Genomic DNA, 22,773 nt, shown 5'->3' with positions numbered 1-22,773 from the left:
TAAGCTTTATTTTTAAACCTGGTCAAATAGTATTTTGTGGACACAAACTCACTGTACAAACTGTTCTTCCTGACGTCTTGTAGTGGTTAGAGTGAGGAATCAGAAAATGGCTAAGAAAGAAGAATTTTACTACGGAAAAAATGGTAATCTTTATTTTTTTTCATTTGCCCTTAATAAGTAACTTGAGAAATATTTTGTAGTAAAGGCTGACATTAAACTCTTCGAAGATTACTTTCTCTGGTCTCTCACAGTGTTTAAGATGTACTAAAAAAGCACCAGAACTGTATGTAATTATTTGCTAATTACAAATTTTTGTTGCTTGAATTAAAGTGCTGTTATGATTCATTTGAATTCATATTTATTTTTGTTCATATAATTATGTTTTGGGACAATGTTTTAATTTTCAGATTTTAGATTAAAGAAGAAGCTGTCTTTCTAGTTGTAATCATGCTTATTATGGAATGTTAAATACTGATTCATACTTACTACCAGCTCAACATATACAGGAGTTAAACCAAAGTGTTTTTTAAACAATTATCAATCATAAAAGTTATAATAACTATAAGCATAACCCTAACCCTAACCATTGAATAAAGTTAAAGATAGTGCTTCCAACATACGTATTATTAATCAAATTGAATAATTACAAAAAGCAATATAAAAAAGAGTGTGTACTTCTTTCCATGTATTATCAGCCATACATACATACATACATTGCTATTATTACAGCATTATGTAGAAAGAAAAGAGAAATACAATTTTAATATATAAAATAAATCAAGTTTTGACTTGATTGGTTTAAAAATAGATTTGCTCAAGTGAAAAAGATATGTATACAAATGTGCCAATTTACCCAGACTTTACATAGATGGGCTAATATAAGGAAAGATCTGCATTTATTTCTCCAAGCCTAGATATTTTTTTCCTATGAGTTGCATATTGGTTAGTAATGACTTTTGGGGGGGATTCAGACAAACTGTAATATTTGATAGGACTTTTATAAAAATATTCCTATTTGAAACCTAGAATTTGTTTTGAAAATGATGTTATCCTTTGTGTTTGCTTTGACTCTTAATTTACATTTGTCTTTGATGCATGGATGTATCAAAGAGTCAGGGGCAGAATTAAGAATAACAATTATCATTAGAAGATAGATGCCAATCCCACTTTTACATATCCATATAGATTTAATAATGTACTTTCCCCAACATTATGGAAAAATATTCATATGTACAATACATTTACATGTGCTAAGTAATTTCAGATAATGTTTCTTCAGAAGCAGGATACATTGCTAGTGAAGTATTTTCTCATGGAATTTATGTAAATTGAATTTATGTAGGATTGAAACACAAGGATACACAATTGACTTAAAATTGTACCCATAGAGTGTTGATAATGATTTTTCATCCAACTGGAGAAATTTTTTCATTAATTGGAGAATATGAGGATCAGTCTCTCTGCTCTTCAAATATTTCAATTACTCTTTGGATGAAAACATAGAAAAAATGTTTATTAGATTTGCAAGTGATCTAAAATTCTATGGAATAGCTAATACCTTGAAAGACAGAAATAACATTCCCAAAACTCTGGATAGATTGGAGAAAAGGCTAAAACGTAAGAAAGTAACAGGCATACATGCACAGTTGTTCATTTAGGACACGAAAAAGAAATGCAAAGGTATAGGATGTAGAATAGGCTTAGTAATCTTGTAATATCTGACACCAAACTGAGTAGGTGTGGTGTGGCTACAAAAAGCACAAGTGTAATTTTAGTTTACATCCACAGAGGTATAATTTCTAAACCACAGAAAGTGTTCATTCCATTCTGTTCTGCTTTGATCAGTCACCACCTTGAATTCTATGTCCATTTCTATGCACCATACTTTAATAATAATTCAGAAAAACTGGAAGAGGTTGAGAGAAGGACAATGAGGATAAGTAGACTAGAAATTATTTCATTTGAAGAAATATTATAGGATCTGGGTATGTTTAACCTGAAGAAAAGGGGACACTATGATAGTAGTCTTCAAATAACTAAAAGGGTGTTGCATGAAAGAAGATTCATGGTCTGTTATCTTTCCTTCCAAAATACAGGACAGAGTAATGAATGAGTTAGAGAAAGGAGGATTCCAGCTGAATGTTAGAAAAACTTCCAAATTGCAGTTCAACTACAGTATTAAAAATGTGATGGGCTTCAAGTATACATGAGGGAATTCTACCATTACTTATTTGGTTATACCTTAAATTTATCTCCTGAGTCTGGATTTGATTTGAATAATTTCTATATAACATCATTATTTGTGTTCTACAGTTTGATCACATAGATATTTTCCAAAAACTATTTTTTTATATTAGCAGTGAAATATATTTTTGACGGCTACTGCAGTGGAAAAGAATATATTACAATACAAACAGACACAAATCAGCTTTCTGCATTTACAGAACAGGGAGTGTGCTTGTAAAGTTTTTAGATAGTAAGGATCTGGACAAAGTCTGTGTTTAGTTAATGAATAGTACTCATAATTTCTTCCAGGAAGGAAAGTTCATAAAGCATGCAGTACTTTTACATAGTTATTGAGAAATTAACCTGTAGAACATATTTTCATGGAAACAAGTATAAGTTTGAGAAGACAACTTAGTGAAAGCATGCCTTTAACAACTACTTGAAAACTCATAGTTCATTTTTATGAATATTGGCTTGAAAGGTATATTATAAAGTTGAATTGCATCGGGGAATTAGGCCTAATAAAAATACTGATGAATTCTCAGTATCATAATAACAGTAAGTCACAAAAATTTAAGGATATCTTATAGAAAGTTATGATAGTTAAAAGGAATCAGGAAGATGCTTACAAATTAAATAAGAAAATTTTATTCTGTTTTTTCCCTTTAGACAATGTAAATATTCTATCATTTTTGCCAAGTAAGTTATTTATGTTTGAAACATCATTGTTAAATCTGATGATGATTGTTTGAAAAAAGACATTGCATTTGCAACTCTTAAAAATCTGTAATTCTACATTTTGAATTCAGAGTAGAGAAGGGATAGGTTGCTTAGTATCTCCAAATGTTTTGAACTACATTTCCCAGGATTCTTTCCCATACTAGCTGAAGACCAAAATGTCTAAAGGACAACAAGTTGCCTATCTCATTTTACAATAAATCTTCCAAAACTGATGACATTATTTAGAAGATAATGAAAAAAATGATACAGTATAGTCAGTATATTAGAGCTATATAATAGAGGTTTAGAGTCAGTAAGAAGCCCTCGCCGCCTCCCTTTGGCGCGAATCTTAAAAAAGGAGGGCTTTTTTTCCCCCCCCTCCCCCCGGCCCCCCCCTCCCCCCCCCCACCCCCCCCCGCCCAGCTCGTCCCGCCTGCCCCCCGCTGGGCGAATTTCTCAGCCGACCCCCCCCACCACCAAAACTAAACCACCACACCCTTTTTTTTTTTTTTTCCCCCTTCCCCCTCACTACAGCGTAAATTGACAAGATGGTGCTCAGCTTTTATCTGACAATGACTCAAAATTAAACCATATGGAGAAAAGGTTAGTTAAACTGATGACTCAAGGAATTGAATGAATTCAGATTTGTTTTGGCTTTGTACTTCATCTCAAGTACAGAAAGCTGTTATTCCATTATGGAACTTTCCATTATGTTGTTTTCATAATGATAGTATCATTGTGGCATTCCCAGCATTTTGGAAATGCACACTCCCAAACATAGAATTATATAATAAATAAGCAAAATGTTATATTTTGGTGTTTTTTTTAAGTTCACGTCTTCTGAATAATAATGAGAAGCAGAAGTGATAAGTATTATAATTTATCTGTCGTTAATGTGCTGTAGAGGATTTAAAAATTGCTAAAAAGGTGCTACCAAAATGTGCTGAAATTATAAGCCAATTGTGGACCAACTGACTTAGCCTAAACATTTTTCCTCTTTTAGACTTTTGAATATGGGTAGAAGTATAAAAAAACCCTACTGCTAAGTATAGATATTCTCAATGTTGTGAAGTAAACATCACATCTGAACAAAGTACCTATTAATCTGCACATTTCCTCTCCTTGGAGTTTTCCAGTATTACTGCCAACACAGTCCTGTACACAGTGACTTACTATGCTCAGGGATGCTTAAAATAGTTTGTGTGGCCATTGGGTTTTTTTTAAAGGATCACTCTGTACTGGAAATATATTACTAATAATAAAACAACTTTTAAAATATTGAGTTTTATCATTCCTAAAGGCTTATTTAAGGAGAATTTTATTTTTATTTGTGAATTTTCTGATGGGAATTTGTCTAGACAACCCAGTAGAACACACTTATGTGAACTCATTCCATTATGGTTGTGGCCAAAATCAGTCCTATTTAAGCTGCAAAATATCTCCATGGTTATGAAAATTAATTATGGTGATGGACAACATCTATCCTATTTAAATATTTTGCTACAAAATATTTCCAGCAATGAAAACTGCTGTAAAAATATGTTAGTTTATGAACAAAATGCTCTTCTCAACATTAGGTGGGTTCTTACAAGTATTATTGAGACAATATAGTAACTTTCAATTAAGCATCAAACTGACCTTAGAATAGCCTGCAACAGATTTATTTTCTGAAAACACCTGCAGACTCTAGAATATATAACTAAAAACACTACCTTGCTCCAAAAATGTACTGACCACTGATTACTTTTACAGGTTGCCTGGTTTCTATCCATCATAACCTCACATAATGTAATTGTTTATTGTTCAATTGTGTACCACTATTTGTAGGTTTTTTTTATATCCCTCTCTTGATACATGCTCACAAACCAAATCCCAGATGCTAACTCAATATTTCCATGATTCAAATGACTTTTTTTGTGCCACAGTATTAATTTTAAATGTGAATTATGTTGTCCTTGATCAGTATAAACACAGTTAATGATTTGACATATTAAAGCAGATCTGAAATCAGATATTACATTTTTTTTGCTTATTTATTTGTATTCCTCCTTTATTATTTTTACAAATAACTGAAGCCAACAAACATACCCAAAACATCTTCCTCATGCTATTTTCCATGGAAAAACAACCCTGTGATGTGGATTGGGCTGAGACTGAATGACAGACCCAAGATCACCCAGCTGGCTATCATGGCTAAGGCAGGATTTTAACTGGTCTCCAATTTCTAGCCTGGTTCTTTAACCACTACATCGAACTGGCTCTCAGTTTTCAATATATAGAAATCAGTAGTATAGGGACAAATTCTCCAAAGGATACAGTTTCAGGATTGCCATTATTGAACAAAAAAAGGCCCATTTTATCAAATAAATTCCAGTTGTATTATTTGAAAAATAAACAGAATTAAGCTTGCTGGTGCCTAATTGTGTGTTTCACATTCAACAAATGGCAAAGAGATAAGATCTAGCAGTAGAAGTAGAAGTGAAATTAAAGTTTTAAGACAAAGGCAATGTCTCTTTAGCAGAGACCTTTTTCTTTTTTCAACTTTATTTCAGATAAAATTGATTAAAAGTAATATCTTTAAAAGATTAAACTCACCTTGACATTATTTTTAATTGTTTTTTTTAGTATGATTGATGTGGAGGAATTGTGAAAAGTATTAACAGAAACAATCCCCCTCCCCCAAATATGCTTTTATGACATTACCAAGAAAGGCACTTATAATTTGCAAAATGATATACTTCAAGGCCATTGTTTAATATTTATTTCTTTGTTAAAAACAGATTTGTTAAATCACACATAGCTTAGCACCACTAACTTACAGTGTAGAAGTCACCCTGCACCACTCTGCATATGCAAGTTCATTTAATTCTGCTGTCTGATTAATACTGCTCAATGCTAAAAGCCAACCTAATCATTTCTGTAATCAATTCTCATTGCCACCCAAAAGAACGTTTCTAATGATTTCTTCAATTCAAACCAGGAACTACCCATATATTTCTATAACAAAATATCTATCTATCTAGATACTTCCTCAACTAAAGAATACTGATGAGGTGATGAGAATTGTAGCTGAACATATCTGGAAGGTGCCAAGCACCATTACTCTGCTCTTTGTAACCTGAGAGACACCTTTATTTGCTGTCAAAAGCTACAGGGATTTTCACAGTCAGCATTGTGTTACAAAATAGAAAAAAGCACCTCTAATGTTCAAATTAAACTATCAGGCCCAGTATTATTCAGGAATGTTTATTTTTACTTATCCTGTTATTTTAAAATATATTCTACTTCCACTACAGTATTATTCTAGACTGTTTATTTTAGTTATCCTATTATTTTAAAATAAATTCTACTTGGATTTGGATTATATACTTTAAAAGGCTCATTAGTTATACAGTTCCTGATTCTATATCATGGTGTTTGGTATAGAACACATACTCCTGGTTAAAATTTATTAGAGCTTCATAATTCTTGATGTGATTCCTGACCTCTATATTTACCATGTATCACAGAAATGAACTTCATTTCTGAAGACCACAGTGATAACATATTCAATCTCTAAACTAACACTCATTCAACAGTTCCCCTCTCCCTCCCCTGATTTTTTTTTTGCCTTGGGTAAAATCACACAATAAACTCTTATAACCTCTGCCAAGTATTTACAAAAGAATCACAATAATTCATCCTTTGGTGAACTACTCTTTGAATGCAGGCTGTGGAAGCACCAGACTCTGAAATTATAATACAGTAGCTCCTCTGTCTTCTCTTAAGCTCCTACCACATCACAGAATTTCTCTGGGGAGTCTTCAAATTCCTCATTTCTCAAGAGTTTGCCACACTTCCATCAAACTGGATTGATGACTTGCCATTTGTCCACAGCTTTATAGAAAGGTTCTCCTGATCAAAGCAAAAATTTAAAAAGGCAGGTTTCCTTTTCCTGTGTGATCTTCATAATATTGGTGCTAGCTGTTACAAGATTTTCTTGCATTTTTATCTCCATTCAAGCTGGATCTAATTTATTTTGGGTCCCCCTTAGGCCCGGAATTCAATGTTGAATGAGAAGATTCATAAAAGTTTTTCTCGAAGACCTTGTTCTTCAGGCCATCTTTCAGAAAATCAAGACCTTTCCTTCCTATTGATATCTGAAGAGCACTTGCCTTCTACATGAACCAAATGATGTTTTTCCAGAGTCCAACATTTGTGCCTTCCAGAGAATTTAATCTTTCTTCACAATGTTCTTCCAAATAGACAGTAGTAACAATGACGTTTTGTTATTAGTTGGTCAAACAGGATTAACCTCATAGATTTACTCTATGAAACTGATGGCAGCATGTGCAGTTTTAGCAAAAATCCTTGAGATTCCCATGAACTCAAATTCCAGCAGAGTTTCAAGATCAGTACTTTTGCTACCTTTCCATGTTGCACTACACTGTGATTTACGCAGAGTATCGAGAGAATAATAAACATTAATGGTTTAACATCACTGTTGGCCATATGCCACAGCTGAGTGGTCGTAGTTCAAGAAGACAGATCACTAACCCTTGAGAGTAATCTACTGCATTTTACATGGCATTGTTCATCCAGAAGGGTACCAAAGTGTTATGCAAGTGAATATATATTCATTAGTCTTGGCAATAGTAAATGCTGTAATTTATATTACATTACAGGTATCTATTATAAATCCCTTTATTCATTTCCTGATACTTTTGTTCTTTGGGTCCCAGGCTTTTTTCGTGTTTAACTTCTACTGACTATCGGCATCAGTGGTTTTTCTTTCAGTGCCATACTTTTCTATTTCACTGTCCTATGTTTGTTTTACAGAGTCCCATAATAGTGCCATACCATGGGAATATCCTCTGAGCATTAGATAGATACTGTAGAGCATTAGTTGAGAAAATGATATATTGTATTTTTAAAAATAGCAGGTTATTTTTTTAGCTACAGTCTCCTTGAATAAATCTGAGTATAATTATATATAATAGTTCATGGTTATAAATAGTCTTATACATGGCTATTTTTCCCCACAACCCTGTAGCATTTAAAATCCTTTCCCAGCCCTTTTGATCTTCAGAATAATTCTAGATGAACAGAAAAGAGATGGCAACAATTCAAAAGGAGCAGCATCGTAAGGACCTTTCTTATCAAAACAAAGTTTGATAAGTTGTCCTTATTGTCTTACAACTGACCACTCCAAAAAGCTTCATTTCATATCACTGAATTTATGCAGCCCCTTTTCTTCTAATTATGGTCTTGCTCTTCTGTTCTTCTTGCAACGCTGGTTGTTTTTCTGCTAGTTAGAGCCATTCATACTTCCCATTAAAAATGTGATGGTTCAAGTACTCATTTTAAGAATAGTGAAGGGAATATTGACGCTTTTACTTTATTATGTTCTTAAGATACCAGGCAGTTCATCAAGAATGCACAAAAGGATATAAGAAAAAGAACATGAATCATCCAAGTTTTCTCATTTCCGTTTAAAGAAGTTCCAATACTGTTGTATTTTCTTGACTTTTTTCATCTCTTCTCTTAACCACCCACCACCTGTGTAAATTTCAATCACTTTCTTACAAATTATGTTCCTATTGTGGTGATTCATGGTTAGTTTTCAATAAGTAATGAGGCTACTTTATTTAAACAAATCATTGTTGAAATTAACTAGCATTTTAGATCCATATAATAATTTGACTGATTATGTATTTTCAAGTTGGTGTAAATGCTTAGAACTGCATAACCAGAGCCAGGATGATTTATCCCCAGTCTGGCCCTTCAGATTCTGGTGGTAGCCACATTGCTTCTAAAATCTAGTTTGTTTTACTTGCTACTAGTTGTCCTTCCCTTTCTTTTCCTTTCATTTTTCCCAGCATTACAGACTTCTCAAATCAGTTATGTCTTAATATTAATACCACATAACACAAGGCTACAAAAATCTGGGCCTATATAATACCTAAGACTGTACCATAAATGGTCAAGACAATTTAAAAAATTGATCTCTTTGCTGTGCTGAAGGAATATGTATATCTGTTCAAGTAAACCAGCCATTATCTTATAAAGTAATACTGCCTGCTCCCTGTCTTCACATAGTACAATGCTAGATAACCTTTTTGTCGTCGCACGCCGAAAGTGTGTGCATGTATGCACGTGTGCCTGCACCCATAATGCAATGCCCGCTTGACCCCTGTGCGACCCCCTCCCCTTGTGCATGCGTGTGACCCCCCCACTCCCCCACCTTCCTGCGCATGCGCAAGGGATCCCCTGTGTTCCCCCGTCCCCCTGCTCATGCACACACATCTCTTGCATGCGCCCCCCATGCATGCGCAGTCTAATTATCTACCCAAAAATCAGCTGGTTGGTGGGAGGCACGTGCACATGCGCAGTGGAATTGAGCTGGGGTGACGGCTCGCATGCCCGCAGAGATGGCTCTGCGTGCCACTTCCAGAACATGTGCCATAGATTCACCATCATGGGCATAGTATATTGAAACCATAATTGATTGTTTTGGGATGTTCCTTTGAATATCTCCTCCAAAGTGTTTTTTCCCCCTTTTTTTTACAGTCTAATTTTTGGGATTCCAAGCAACATTATTCCTATCTCACCTTTGCATATGGTTGTTTCCACTGGATAAGGCACTTACAGATTAAGGTTGTAGTTTGTCTAGAAGTAATTTTTTTTATCATTTTCATCCTTGCTTTTTCTTTTTAAAAAATATTGGTTTCACTTGGATTCTTTTGTAATTTTAACACTAAGCCATATAATATATGGATTTAAGAAGCTTATTTTTATGCAGTGCTAGAGTGTATGAAAACTGATAAGAGCACCTGACTAACCAATGAAAGGATTAACACTGTGAATTCTATATGGTGCATTCCTGACATGCTTACTACATCCCCCATTACTTCAGTGAAAGATTGAAGATAGCAGAACTAAAAAAAAAAAAAGATTTTGCTATCGACTGGTACAGAGAAGAGGTCAGTTGGTGGTATGTAACTATTAAGCTGCATTACACTTTTTGTTTGTCAGAACCAACCTTCACCCCAGAACTGTATGAATTGGTTGGTTGATAGAGCACTACTATGTTTGGCATCTTGAGTTGCATTTGGAGAGAAAAAAGAGCAGGATAAAAATCTGAAAAAACAAAACAAAAAAACCCCTAAATACCTTGTGCGGTAAGAAAGTACAGGTAGAGCTTGACTTACGACTACAATTGAGAGCCAAATTTCTGCTGCTAAGTGAGTCATTTGTTAAGTTAGTTTTGCCCCATTTTACAATCTTTTTTGCCACACTTGTTAAGTGAACCACTGCAGTTGTTAAGTTTGTAACAAAGTTGTTAAGTAAATCTGGCTTCCCCTTTGATTTTGCTTGTCAAAAGCTCGCAAAATGTTGCAACAACTGTCATAAATATGAGTTAGTTGCCAAGCGTCTGAGTTTTGATCATGTGACCATGGGAGTGCTACAATGGTTGTAAGTATGAAAAATGGTCATAAGTCACTTTTTAAAAGTTCTGTTGTAACCTCAAGCAATCACTACATGAACTGTTGTAAGTCAAGGATTATCTGTACACGATTTTTTTAAGGTTGAAAATGCGGAGAAGTTTTAAGGGGGCAGAAATAAATTTCAGTTTCAACATTTTTGTAAATCTCTTTTCATGATTTCAAAAAGGGATGTTTTTCTGCATAGTAGTATGGCAATTGCAACTGTAATTAATTCATAAGTAAGGATTTTGAAATAAATCTAGGTTTGCAAGAATTCTGTAGGCAGTAATCTGCAGGACTTATTTATGAGTAGAAATGTACAAGATAAGCTATTGATGGAGACTCATTCAAAGAATAAAGTGATTGCTTTGGTGAAAACAATATATCTTTCTTCTATTTGTCTAATGTACTTTTCCATAGAATTTCCATTTGAACTCACACAAGTACATGTGCAAATACTTTTCTCTTAAACTAATACATTAAAGATCTTAACTACAGATTTGAAATTGTAGAAAGTATTCACACTCTTGCATTCTCATGCCATACAACAATTTTATGCAATGATTCAGTGAAAATAATATGGGCTTTCTTAATATTGTATTTATTGGTTTGACACTGACCTTTTAAAAGAGCCATAAATATATACTAGTTGATTTGACTAAAAGCTTAACAATGTTTCATTTTTTATTTACTATTAGATTAAATGAATGGTAGCCTAAAATCTCTTTGTGTAGAAAAATTCATATCTTACTTGCTGGTCAGATAAAATAAAGCATCTGCACACCAAATATTACTTTTTCTAAATACAGCTGAGTGAAATAATTAGATCATATTTATCCTACATCTAATTAGACCACTTGTATAGCATGTGCGTTTTTCTACATCTATGTTCAGATATTTGAAGAACATTTATTCAAACAACCAAGAACAGCCAAGGTAAAAACGTAGGTGGGATCAGGATAATGACCACATTTGGTTTATTTTAAATAAAAATGTAAGGTGATTTAAATTTAATTTTTCACATATAATTAATAAGATTACTCCTCATGCATTCACTAACTTAATTCACAGCAATTAATTTGAATGGCAACTTTTCAAGGACTTTGAGGGAATGAAGGCAATTGTGCTGCTAAGCAGTATCAATGTCACTTGCAGTTGCAATATTTCTGTCCATCACCGAACTTGTCTGGAGCTGCAGGAATGAAGTGCGATAGCACTTTATGTAGAAATTAACGGCGTTTTTGTTGTTGTTTGTTCTGCTAGGTTTCAAGGGGTCTTCAGTTTCAGTCTTTTGATTTGGTTCCTATTCTGGATTCCTAGTTCTGGATTTTTAGTTCTGTTCTCAACTATTAAGGAGTTTTCTCAAAATAATACATTTAGAACAAAAGGAAGCAGATGAGCCCTGATTTTTTCTTTGTTATGTTTGCTATGACACATTTTATAATCTGTTATTTTAAATGCAGGTGAACCCAGAAAATTTGATCCAAAGTTCAGCGGACCTATTCACAACAGGTAAATGTTTTATTTTGATATATCAAATTGTGTTGTTTTTTTCCGTATGAATATAAAAGAGGATATATGCACTTAATTAATTTGGGAAGGAAAACTTTTTTTTCTAAGAAGAATTCTTAGCAGCACTCATTTCCCTCTCCCACTGAGGGAGGAAAAACATACTTAAGAGAATCAGGAATCATTATGTCCCGCCACCCTCCCAATACTCTTAAAAAGTAATATTTCTATTAAGACTTGCTTACCCTCAGCTTTTATTGTGTGAATTTTGGAAAATTTTCTTGCCCCTGTTACACAGGCTTAAGAGATGTTAATTACAACTGTTTTCCTGATGAGAAGATTTTGAAAATCTGTAACTGGAGCACAGAGAATTCTGGTAGTAAGTATATTGACACCAGAAGTATATTGACACCAGGTTACCACATGTAAACACTTAGTTGGTGGAATGTGGGCAATAATACACTGTATTCCAAAGTAGTGTGTAGATTGCAAATCATTTTATATCATTAGGATGAACACTTGGGACAAAACCTGGTTTTGGTTGCACTTATGACATATTTGCCAAACTAAGCACTACAGTCCTTACATGTTAATAGACAATATTGCATGTGGCATGAGTATGACCCAGAGCGCTGAGTAGTCTATACCTTCACTTTACTAGAAAGTTTGATGTCAAAGCTTCAGTTGTCCAAAGCTATGATGTTAATAGCTTTGGGTCCATCTGAACACATAATAAATTCATGGAAGATTATGATTTGGAATGTAAGACAAGTAAATGGTAAAGAGAAAGGAAAGAAAGAAAGAAAGAAAGAAAGAAAGAAAGAAAGAAAGAAAGAAAGAAAGAAAGAAAGAAAGAGAGAGAGAGAGAGAGAGAGAAAGAAAGAAAGAAAGAAAGAAAGAAAGAAAGAAAGAAAGAAAGAAAGAAAGAAAGAAAGAAAGAAAGAAAGAAAGAAAGAAAGAGAAATGTATCTGTGAAACTAAGAGAAAGGAGAATGAAAGTAATCTGATCATGTGCACATCTGATCATGTGCACTAAAACATGCAAGGCAATGAAGGTATAGGTTTAATTATAAGTAAAGGGAATAAAATGTATATTAGAAAGCATAGGTCAACTATTTTGTGATAGGTGGATATCCAAATAGAAATCCTGATATTGAGATCCTCTCAAAGGAATGGTGATAATAGAAGAACAAAACAGTAGTTTTAGGAGAAATTGTGGAACACTCTGAATGAACACTATTCCAGAAGAAAAATCAATTAGGTGAAAAGGAACAAGATAAAAAAAGTATAGAAAAAGTAAGTGACTTCACTATTTGGAGACTCAATCATAAATTAGTAATTCATTGAAGATTTGCTTTGAAAATGTTGGCTCCAAATATGTGGTTTAAGCATTAGTCTACTCAGTTTGTGTGAAAAAGGAATACATATAAGTATAAAAGCATGATTGATTGGGTTGTTTTTGATGAACAATTGACAGAATTAGTGTAGGACACAAGGATGGTGAGATTGCCAAATGTGGATCAAACTATTTTTTTTAATTATGTCAGGAGTAGATCTTGGGGAAAAAGTGGGCATGAAGCAAAAAGAGAAAAGAAAAGAAATAGAAAATATGGGTCATGGAAGAAATAATATTAGCAGATAGATTATCAAAATAATGAATAGAGAATAGACATAAGGAAAGAGAATGTGATCTCTTGTGTGGAGTTACAATAATGAGAAGTATAAAAAGGATACTTGGTGGAACATGAACTGGATGAGAATAAAAATATATAGGAGAATGATCACTACAAAAACTGAAGATGAGAAAAATACTATTACACATATGCATTGAGAAAGAGAGTGACAATAATAATAGTCATAGATAACAAGGGACAGTTAAGATTAAGAGGGAGGAAAAATGCTAAAAGATTTTGATAAAGGTAAATACATTTTAAATTAGATGAAGAGAGGTAAGTAATGAGCCTTCAGCAGAGTGAACAGAACTAAAAATAAAAGGGATCAAAAGATGTGGGATGAAACAAGTGAGAAAATGCTAACAGGAATATTGTGTACGTTTGTAGTGAAGTTATAGAAATATGTTGGAAGAATGGAATTGAAGTAAAAGTAGGTGAAATAATGAATGTGAAAATGTTTTTAAAAGTTAAAAGTTGCAGGTTTAAATAGTTTAAGGGGAAATATTAACATATAGATGTGGTGGGCTTGTGAAACAGCTGTGCAACTTTTTAAACATGTGAAACAACATCTATGCCTAAATGATAGAAGAATGTGGCTATTATTATAATACTTAAAGGAAAAAGAGGAAGCCTAAATGAAGAGTACAAGAACAACATTTCAGAAGTACAGGATGGTTTTGTGCCTGCATGGCATGCAGAGGTCAAATTTTTGCTATTCAGCAAGCCATTGAGAAATGTGTGAATACAAGAAAGGAATTTTATTACGTGTTTGTTGATTTAGCAAATGCATATGATAAGCCTGAATTATGCAACATTTTACACAAACAAGGACCTGAAAGTCAACTTGCTGAATGTGAAAGGGATATCATGAAGAAAAGTACGAGTGAGAATAGAATTTTTAATAAGTGCTTCAATATTGAGAAGGGAGTAAGACAATGATGTGTAACGAACCCTTGAGTACTTAATACATTAATGGATAAAAGTACAAGGAATGCTTGTGATTATGTTGGAGATATTTTGGTTGGGGATATGAATATACATGTAGTTTCGTAAACAGATAATTCTATATTACTTCGAATCTGAATAATTTGCAGTAAAATCTAAATATATTGTATTGTGTCTCTGTGTGTGTTTTGTAATTTGATTCTCATTCATTCTTTCTGTTTGACCAAACCATCTCAACTTATTTTTTATTACATGCAGTGATTCAGAAAGTATTCAGACCCCCTAAACTTTTGTCAATTTTGTTATGCTGCATCCTGATTCTACAGTTGTTGAAATTCATTTTTCCCCCTCATTAATCTACACTCGGTATCCCATAATGATAAAGGATTAAGGGGGAAAAAGAATTCGTGTATTCCCTTAAATTGAATCTAAATTATTAGTTTTTCAATGGAAACAAGAAAATACCATACAGGTTATCCATATTTATCAGAATAATCATACCAATGTGAAATGATAGTTATTCATGGTACATATCTCATTAGTGATATTCGCACATCAAACTCTTAATCTAGCATATAAGAAATATTAGAATACATTCCTATCATCATTTATTGTCCAACAAGCATGAAATTCTGCAAAGGAGGACTAGCAAAATTAGCTGCTAAGCAATCCATCTGATTTTATTTTAGCAATAATGATATTTAATATGCTTGGAGAGTTTAAAGGGTTTGTTGCTGGAAAGGAAGAGAAGTATTAAAAGCTCTGCACTTTATATTCCATTTTGACTTGAGGCAGAATTTCTATTAAGTTTAATGGGAGTTGAAGATGTTTGGTATCTTATCATATATCCACATGCTGTGAAGCAGTTTATTAGTGGCGTAGCCAAATTAACTTCTGATTTTATCCCCTTGCTTTACACTATGATACCTTAATATAAATATATTGTTACCATGACAATAACTGCAGATACTGCAGATACTTGCATTTCACAGGTTTATTTATTTATTTATTTGATTTGCCAATTGTTTACAAGATAATAAGTATAAGTGTATACATAGTTGTGAATACATGAAATGGGTACATATAAGAAAAATAAAAGAAGAATAAGAGAAACAATAGGACAGGGACGGTAGGCACGTTGGTGCGCTTATGCACGCCCCCTAGGTTCTACAACCACAGCATATTCTTCAAGGCAGGTGCTACCTAACTACTGTATCATCTAATTTCAGTATACTGTAATTTATAAGGCTCTAGGAAGAAATGCAACATGAGAAACTAGCATTTATTTTCTGAAAATAAAAATCTTCTCCCCACTTTGCAATGAACAGATAATTCAAAACTTCCTCTTTTCTTGTTGTAGTTTTTCTTTATTAAGCAGAAAGCATTTATTGTTGGTGTACGTGTTGGATCTGTTAGTATTGTGTGACAGAAGACAACACTGTAAGTGTTATGACATTCATTAGTCAGTATTTAGTCAGTACAGACGTTAGTATTTTTAACTTTTGTTACTGTGTTTTGTTCAGTATATAAGCATGTACTGTACATATTTAGTTTTCCCTGGTCATTGTTATCCACACCTGCTGTAGAAAATGCTGTTATTGTTAGAGCAAGGCGGGCATTAGATCCGGGCTGTCAAACACGCGGCCTGTGGGCCAGATGCGTCACACGCTGGTCACGTCCACTCCCATTTTAGCAAAGGGGGGGGGGGGGAAAGTCACGATATATCATGTGAGGAGAACGTGACGATGCAAGTTTGACATTCTTGCATTAGATATTTTCTTTTTATATCCTTTAGTTTTCTTTAAGAAGTAAACTATAAGTGTATAGTTAAAGGTCTGTGTCTAGAGCCACAGGCAAGCAATTCCCTGTATTAGAACAAACTAAACATTGAAAAGTACCTTCAAAATATTAGCAGACAACTGTACTTAGTTTGATGGGCAGGTTACAAGTGGAATCTTGTTGCCCATGCTATTCATCTTGACTTTCATCAGCCATCTAAACTGACTGAATTCAAGATCTAGTATGCATATATAGGCTTGAATGGCATTATTGCCCCAATTTATATCAACTATATAAGATGACTCAATGCACATTAGATTTCCATGCCCCCTCCAGACACTCTTTTATGGATATTAAGCAGTTTCTGATGGTAGAGGCATTTGTGCTGAGATAGATATTCTAAGCTTGCATTTGTTAGAACTTGCCCAGAGCACTCTGTTAATTATTATTTTTTAAAAAGTAGTTTTAGTGGCATGTCATCTTTTATAGCAGAGATTATTCAGTGTCATCAAATCAGATCCAGAATCTGTAATAATATTTAATGAGAAGTTGTTGAAAATTAATAAAATTATTTCCCTTGATTTTTATCAATTATATCAAAACTATAGGCAGAATAAATGAACTGTTAAACAACTATGAATCTCATCAGTGTTCTATCAGACATGCTTTGTACCACTTTTGTCAATTAAAGTTAAATAGATACAGAACAATTGTAATCATAGTAGTTGGTTTATATTGGCTTATATTGTCTTGCATCATGTATTCTATATTTAAATGTTTTTAAAAATGTTAATGTAGTTGCACTTATGTTCGTAAACTGCTTTAAGAAGCAGAAGCTATGGTCATTTAAAGTAAATTAATAAATTATTGAGTGCATGGTAAGTAACAGTATTAATACAAGTTGCCCCCATAGGGCTTATTCAAAATCGTGAAATTATTTTTATTACAAATATATTAGTGAGAATATTTTTTTAAGCGGGGCAGTACTTCTGTGCAGTCAGAGATAAAACAGGGATCAGGATCATACAATATTGTTTATATTATTACAATAGTTATATTATAGCAATAATATTTTTAAAGTCAGAGATCAATTGTCCACCATAGATAAAAAACCAACTTAACATTATTTGATCACTATAATAGACAAAATAAACTATTCATATCTAAACAGCATATATATCCTCCAAATTAACTAAATTAATAAACCCTTACATCCATAGCAGTTGAACAAAACTTAACAAGCCTTCTATTGACTTCTTGGACACATTAGCTAATAGAAAAAAATGCATTTTTGGTCATCTGTATGAACAAAAGCATAAAGCTAGAGAGAAGACTTAATCAAATGGACAAACACATGACATTGGGTTTGGTTTTGTTTTTTGCTTTTTCCTGAGGGATATCATTGTGCTTCTCTTCTAAAACTGTAAGTATTAACTCACTGAGTCTAACCAAAAATAAAAATATCCTTCTATCTGTCATATAAGGATGGGCAAGCTACTAGTCCCCCCCTAAATATTGCCCTCTGATGGAAGCTAGGAAGCACGACTTTTTTTATGGCAGGTCCTGTCCTTTGTGGGATACTGAAGTTCAGAGACCTCTTCCCAACTAGTCTTGAAGAACTGGCTTTTGCTAAGATAAGATTAGGTGACTGTGCATCAGAAATTTGATATAGTGGTAGGTTTTTGTTGTTTTTAACGTTTTCAATATAGTATTTAGTTTTATAGTTTTAGCCATTACGCTGTTTAAACTTTTTATAAACTTTTTGGAATCCACCCACAGTCGGTCATAAGATGGACAGCTATCTAAGTCTAAATAAATGCTGTGCAGGATTAAGATATTTAGATGGCTGAGATAAAAGTTTTATGAAACGCTCCTTTTCAATAATAGCTTAGGAAAGTTCCTCTCCCAGTTTTGGAGAGAACTCAAAATTTATTTTTTGGCAAGGCTTGAGTTATAGAGTTGATATCAAAATTAAAACATAGGAGTGCTAAAATATGTCCTTGCTTAACTCTTTTTCATGGGTATTGAAGCAGAAAGATCTTTGAAGATGAAACATATGTCCTGCATGAAAGCATTTTCCTGCAGAATTATAATTATGTGAAGTAAACTGACAAGCTAAGGTAGACACTGACCATTTCTCCCATAGCTTCTATCAAGAAATTAAAAAAACACCTTTAAATCAATAAAGGCACCAGACTACTTTTCTGCCAAATGATGCAGGACAATACAATGGTCAAACATTGACCAATCTGCCTTAAATTCTGCTTCTTCATCTGTAAACACTTTTATCTTGACAACCAATCAGTTCATTTCCCATGCCGATACCCTGCGGCATATAATTTGCTGATAGTACTTAGGAAAACTGATAGACCAACAATTTGACAGATCAGCCATTTCTTTTTGTAACTGACAGTGGCAATAGAATGAATCCATTCCAGGGACATTTAAAAGGAATCATCAGTGTAGAGTACCAGTAGGCCTTGACTTATGACCACAATTGAGTCTAAAACTTCCATTGCTACATAAGATAGTTGCTACAACCATCTGTTTACTGACTATTTGAAGTTACAATAGCATTGAAAAAAATGTGACTTTTTGTGAAAAACAGTCATAAGTCACTGTTTTCAGTGCCACTGTAACTTTGAAAGGTCATTAAATGAACCGTGGTAAGTCGAAGAATACTTATATAGAAGCACTAACCAGATTTTACTCCACGAAGGTTGTCTAGTTGTGGTCATGAGAATGAGAAACCTATTGCCTTTCAGATGTTGAATGACAGGACAAACCATCTATAATCATTGACCGTATTACTGAACTGCAACAAAAAAAAAACCCATTTATATTAGCCAGAGTCACTTATCATTAGCTTGTTATTGTCCTTTTTCATCAATATCTTCTGTTTGTGAACATCAAGAATCTTAAAACAAGCATGTAAGATGATATCAATATTTTTAAATTTTTAATTGGGTGACAAAAGATATCACTTTTAAATTAATTCATTGCAGGATATTATATTTTTAGCCAGGGAAAAGCCAAATGATTTAGTAATTTTCTTCTTTTTCCCACCCGGAATGTTGAAACAATTTAGAAAGTTGATTTTTCCTGAAATTGTGGCTAGGGTTCTGCCTTTCCTAATTATATTTCTTGATCTGTTGGGCTGTAATAAGACCTCTCATTTCACAAGTTAAACAATCATTTTCTTCCCTCCTTTCATATTTAAGCTTTGTAAAATAAGCTCAGCCTTACTTATTGGCCTTTGTGTTTCCAATAGATAACACAAATGGGGAGAGCAGGCACATGGGAAAACAGATTATTGCTTTACAAGGAGTTGACTATATAAAATATCAAATTTTTAAAATGCCATTTTAATGTTTAATAGCTTACTAATAATAACTTATGGGAAAGAAAAGGCATAATATGTTAAAGTGGAAAAATTGGTTAGGAATGAATTTTTTAGCTGCTACTGCTGCTGCTATTATTTTGATTATAATACTTGCTAGACAAAGAGGTATTTTATAATATTATATTTCCTTCCCGATTCACAAAGGTTTCTTATTCCATGCTAGAGATTGTGATTCCATGTCCAACACAAGTATCTCCTACATCTGCAGCAAATTGAAAAAAATATACAAAATACTTGTGCACTGCAGTTTGTCTCAGAACCTCATATTTCCATTGTATCATGACTTGGCTATTTAACTCTTGGTCCTTCTGTGCATCTTTAAATGACAGAGGATACTGCTTGGAAAACCAGATATTGTAGCTTTTAGTCACACAATTCAAGATTATAGATTAGATACAAGAATGGGTGGGATTCAAATTTTTTAACAATTGGTTCTGTGTGCACGGCTAGGTGGGCATGGCCATGTGACTGGGTGGACGTGGCTTCTTGGTTTTTTTGCAGCAACTCCCTCCCTGGTTTTTTTTTTTTTTTTTTTGCTTCCTGGGCCTCAGGGAAGCCTCCTGGGGAGGCGTTTTTGCTCCCAGAAGGAGCAAAAAATGGAGTGAAGGGGGCATGCAGCACCCCCCGCCTCCCCCTGCGGGCCTCAGTAAGCTTCCTAGGTGAAGCAATAAGACAGTGAGGAGGATCCTGGCACAGCTGATCATTGGAACAGCTAATTGTTGGGAGGGGAAAAATGATACCTTAAGGAGTGACTGGGAGGGGGAGAACTCAGTCAGTGATGTTGGGCATGCACGTGATGTTGCGCATGCGTGATAAGGACTGACTGGGATGAGAGGGGTGGGTGGAGAGGGACGGGGCCAGCCAGGGGCATGATTTGCCGGTTCTCCAAACTGCACAGAATCATAACAACCAGTTCTATAGAACCTGTCCGAACCTGTAGAATATCTCACCCCTGACTAGATAGACAGACAGACAGACAGACATAGATTTAGACATAGTGTTCTGACCCAAACCTGGTTCCAAGAGAGCACACAAGACAAGGCAGCAGCCCAACCTTTTTTTTTTTTTTGAAAATTTTATTTGGGTTTTCACAAAAACAAAATACAAATAAAACATCTTTTTTGAAAATAGCATGGTCCCAGGTTATCACTTCTTCATACAGACACAAAACTCAATTTCATGCTTAAGATTATAGCATTCAATATAATACATAACTTCCAATCGAATTCTGCTTGGTACATTCTTAAAATAGACACTATATTCTTAAAAAGAAAAAATTATATATATATATATATATATATATATATATATATATATATATATATATATATATATATATATATGTAAATAAAACACATTCCATTCCAATTCAATTCTATCATTAATATGCATTAAAAACTTAACATCTTTAACATTTCTTTTCAATTGAATATCATACTTCCTTGGGAACACTTATAAACTTTCCATAGTTAAGTCTTTTTTCCCCATATTTCTCACTTATATTTTTATAAATCATTACTAATGATTAAAAATGTTCCCTTTTAATTCTCTCAGTCATTTTAATTCATTTATTTATTAACAAACACCCCACTGCATTACAATAAATATTTTATCCATCATCATATTTTCTAAAGTTATTTCTATTTTTAATATAACAAAGCTATCTTATGTACCTTTGCAGAATCCCTTTTACAATTAAATTTTCACCCATTATCTCTAAACAAACTTATGGTTACAATGCTTATATCTTTTCCCTGTTTCTCCATTTCTTGTTTCTGTCTTTTACAACTTCTTTTCCTTGCCTTCTTCCCCCTCTTCTTCTCCCTCCCCTTTTTACCCCCTCCTCTCTCTACAGTTCTAAAAAGCACTGATATACATCACACCTAGTTCTGTTTTTATTTTTTTATGGTCCTTCCTTCCTTCCTTCCTTCCTTCCTTCCTTCCTTCCTTCCTTCCTTCCTTCCTTCCTTCCTTCCTTCCTTCCTTCCTCCCTCCCTCCCTCCCTCCCTCCCTCCCTCCCTCCCTTCCTTCCTTCCTTCCTTCCTTCCTTTTTTGGTTGTAAATATTTGTAGAGTCTTTATTTTGAAGTTGTGGGAATGCTGATTTGTCTTTAATTACCATAGTACTCTCTCATCTGTAATCCCCTCTTCTGTTGCTTTCTAATATTATACTTATCTTTCAAATTGTTCTTCTTTTTGGTTGTTTTTTCTAATCTTAAACCTTTCACTCTCTTTCCCCCCCTTTTCTTTTTTCCCCCCACTTAAAATTATTTGATCATTAAAGATGGCTTCTTCTTTGTCCCAATCTTCTTGTTCTGCAAGCGTTTCTTGTTGCTTCTCATAGTTCCAGATCTCCATTTCTAAGAATTGAAACATGAAGCCAAAAGAACTTCTCCCTTCTTGTGCGTCTTCTTTCCATTTTTTAAGTTCCGTTTTCGGTTCTTCTAAGAGTGATACCATTTTAAAAACTTTTAAACAACCACCCAGTTAATTTTAGTCATCTAGATGCAAAAACCAAAAATCACCAAGTAATCCAAATAATCCAAGGCTGTTTCTACTTGCTTCTTTTTTCCACTTTCTCTTCCTGGGGTTCTATTATTTTGTTACCAAGTTTCCATTAAAATGTATCTTTGAGGAATCTTGTTAAAATTTCACTGTAAGTTCCTTTTAATTACAGTTCCATTCCTTAATTCCAGGCAGTCTCCTCCATTTTTCCAGATCCTGCCCTTCTATTCTTTTTTTTCCTCCTTTCCAGCTTTTAAAAACTTTTAAATGTCCAGAAATCTTTATTTATCCCTTTGACTTTTATTTTCAGCTTAGATGCCTATTAATGTCAAAGTGGATTTTTTTTTTCAGTTTCTTGCTTAAGTCTCTTAGCTGTCAGTATAAGGAAGGGAAGAAAAAAAACCTAATCCTTTCCCTTCTCTCTCTCCTTCGCAGCTTCAAAATCTTCTTTGGGAACAATGTTGTTAAGTTTAAATTCCAGGGTACCTTATTTGTTGCTTTTGCTGTTTGACCTGGTCTTCCTCCTGCACATTCTTTTCCAGTCGAGT

The 22,773-nt window shown here is 33.8% G+C and overlaps 1 protein-coding gene across 3 annotated transcripts in view; it reads left to right on the top strand.

The window, feature by feature from the left end:
• SLC44A5 (solute carrier family 44 member 5) overlaps nt 1–22,773 on the top strand; it is a 198,570-nt gene that overhangs the window by 96,745 nt on the left and 79,052 nt on the right. For 2 of the 3 annotated variants that reach the window (XM_087960483.1, XM_026679332.2), the window contains exon 2: nt 11,876–11,924. In XM_087960483.1, coding sequence (XP_087816609.1) covers nt 11,876–11,924 — 49 coding nt within the window. Of the gene's footprint in view, nt 1–81; nt 144–11,875; nt 11,925–22,773 lie in introns of those variants that run through there. The other variant, XM_087960482.1, reaches the window with a different exon arrangement.

The sequence above is a fragment of the Notechis scutatus genome, chromosome 3 (assembly GCF_049901735.1).
Source record: "Notechis scutatus isolate UNSWTSFEM ecotype Mainland chromosome 3, rNotScu1.2, whole genome shotgun sequence".
Classification (NCBI taxonomy): Eukaryota; Metazoa; Chordata; class Lepidosauria; order Squamata; family Elapidae; genus Notechis; species Notechis scutatus.
The sequence above is the reverse complement of the archived record's forward strand: the minus strand, read 5'-3'. Positions and strand labels throughout refer to the sequence as shown.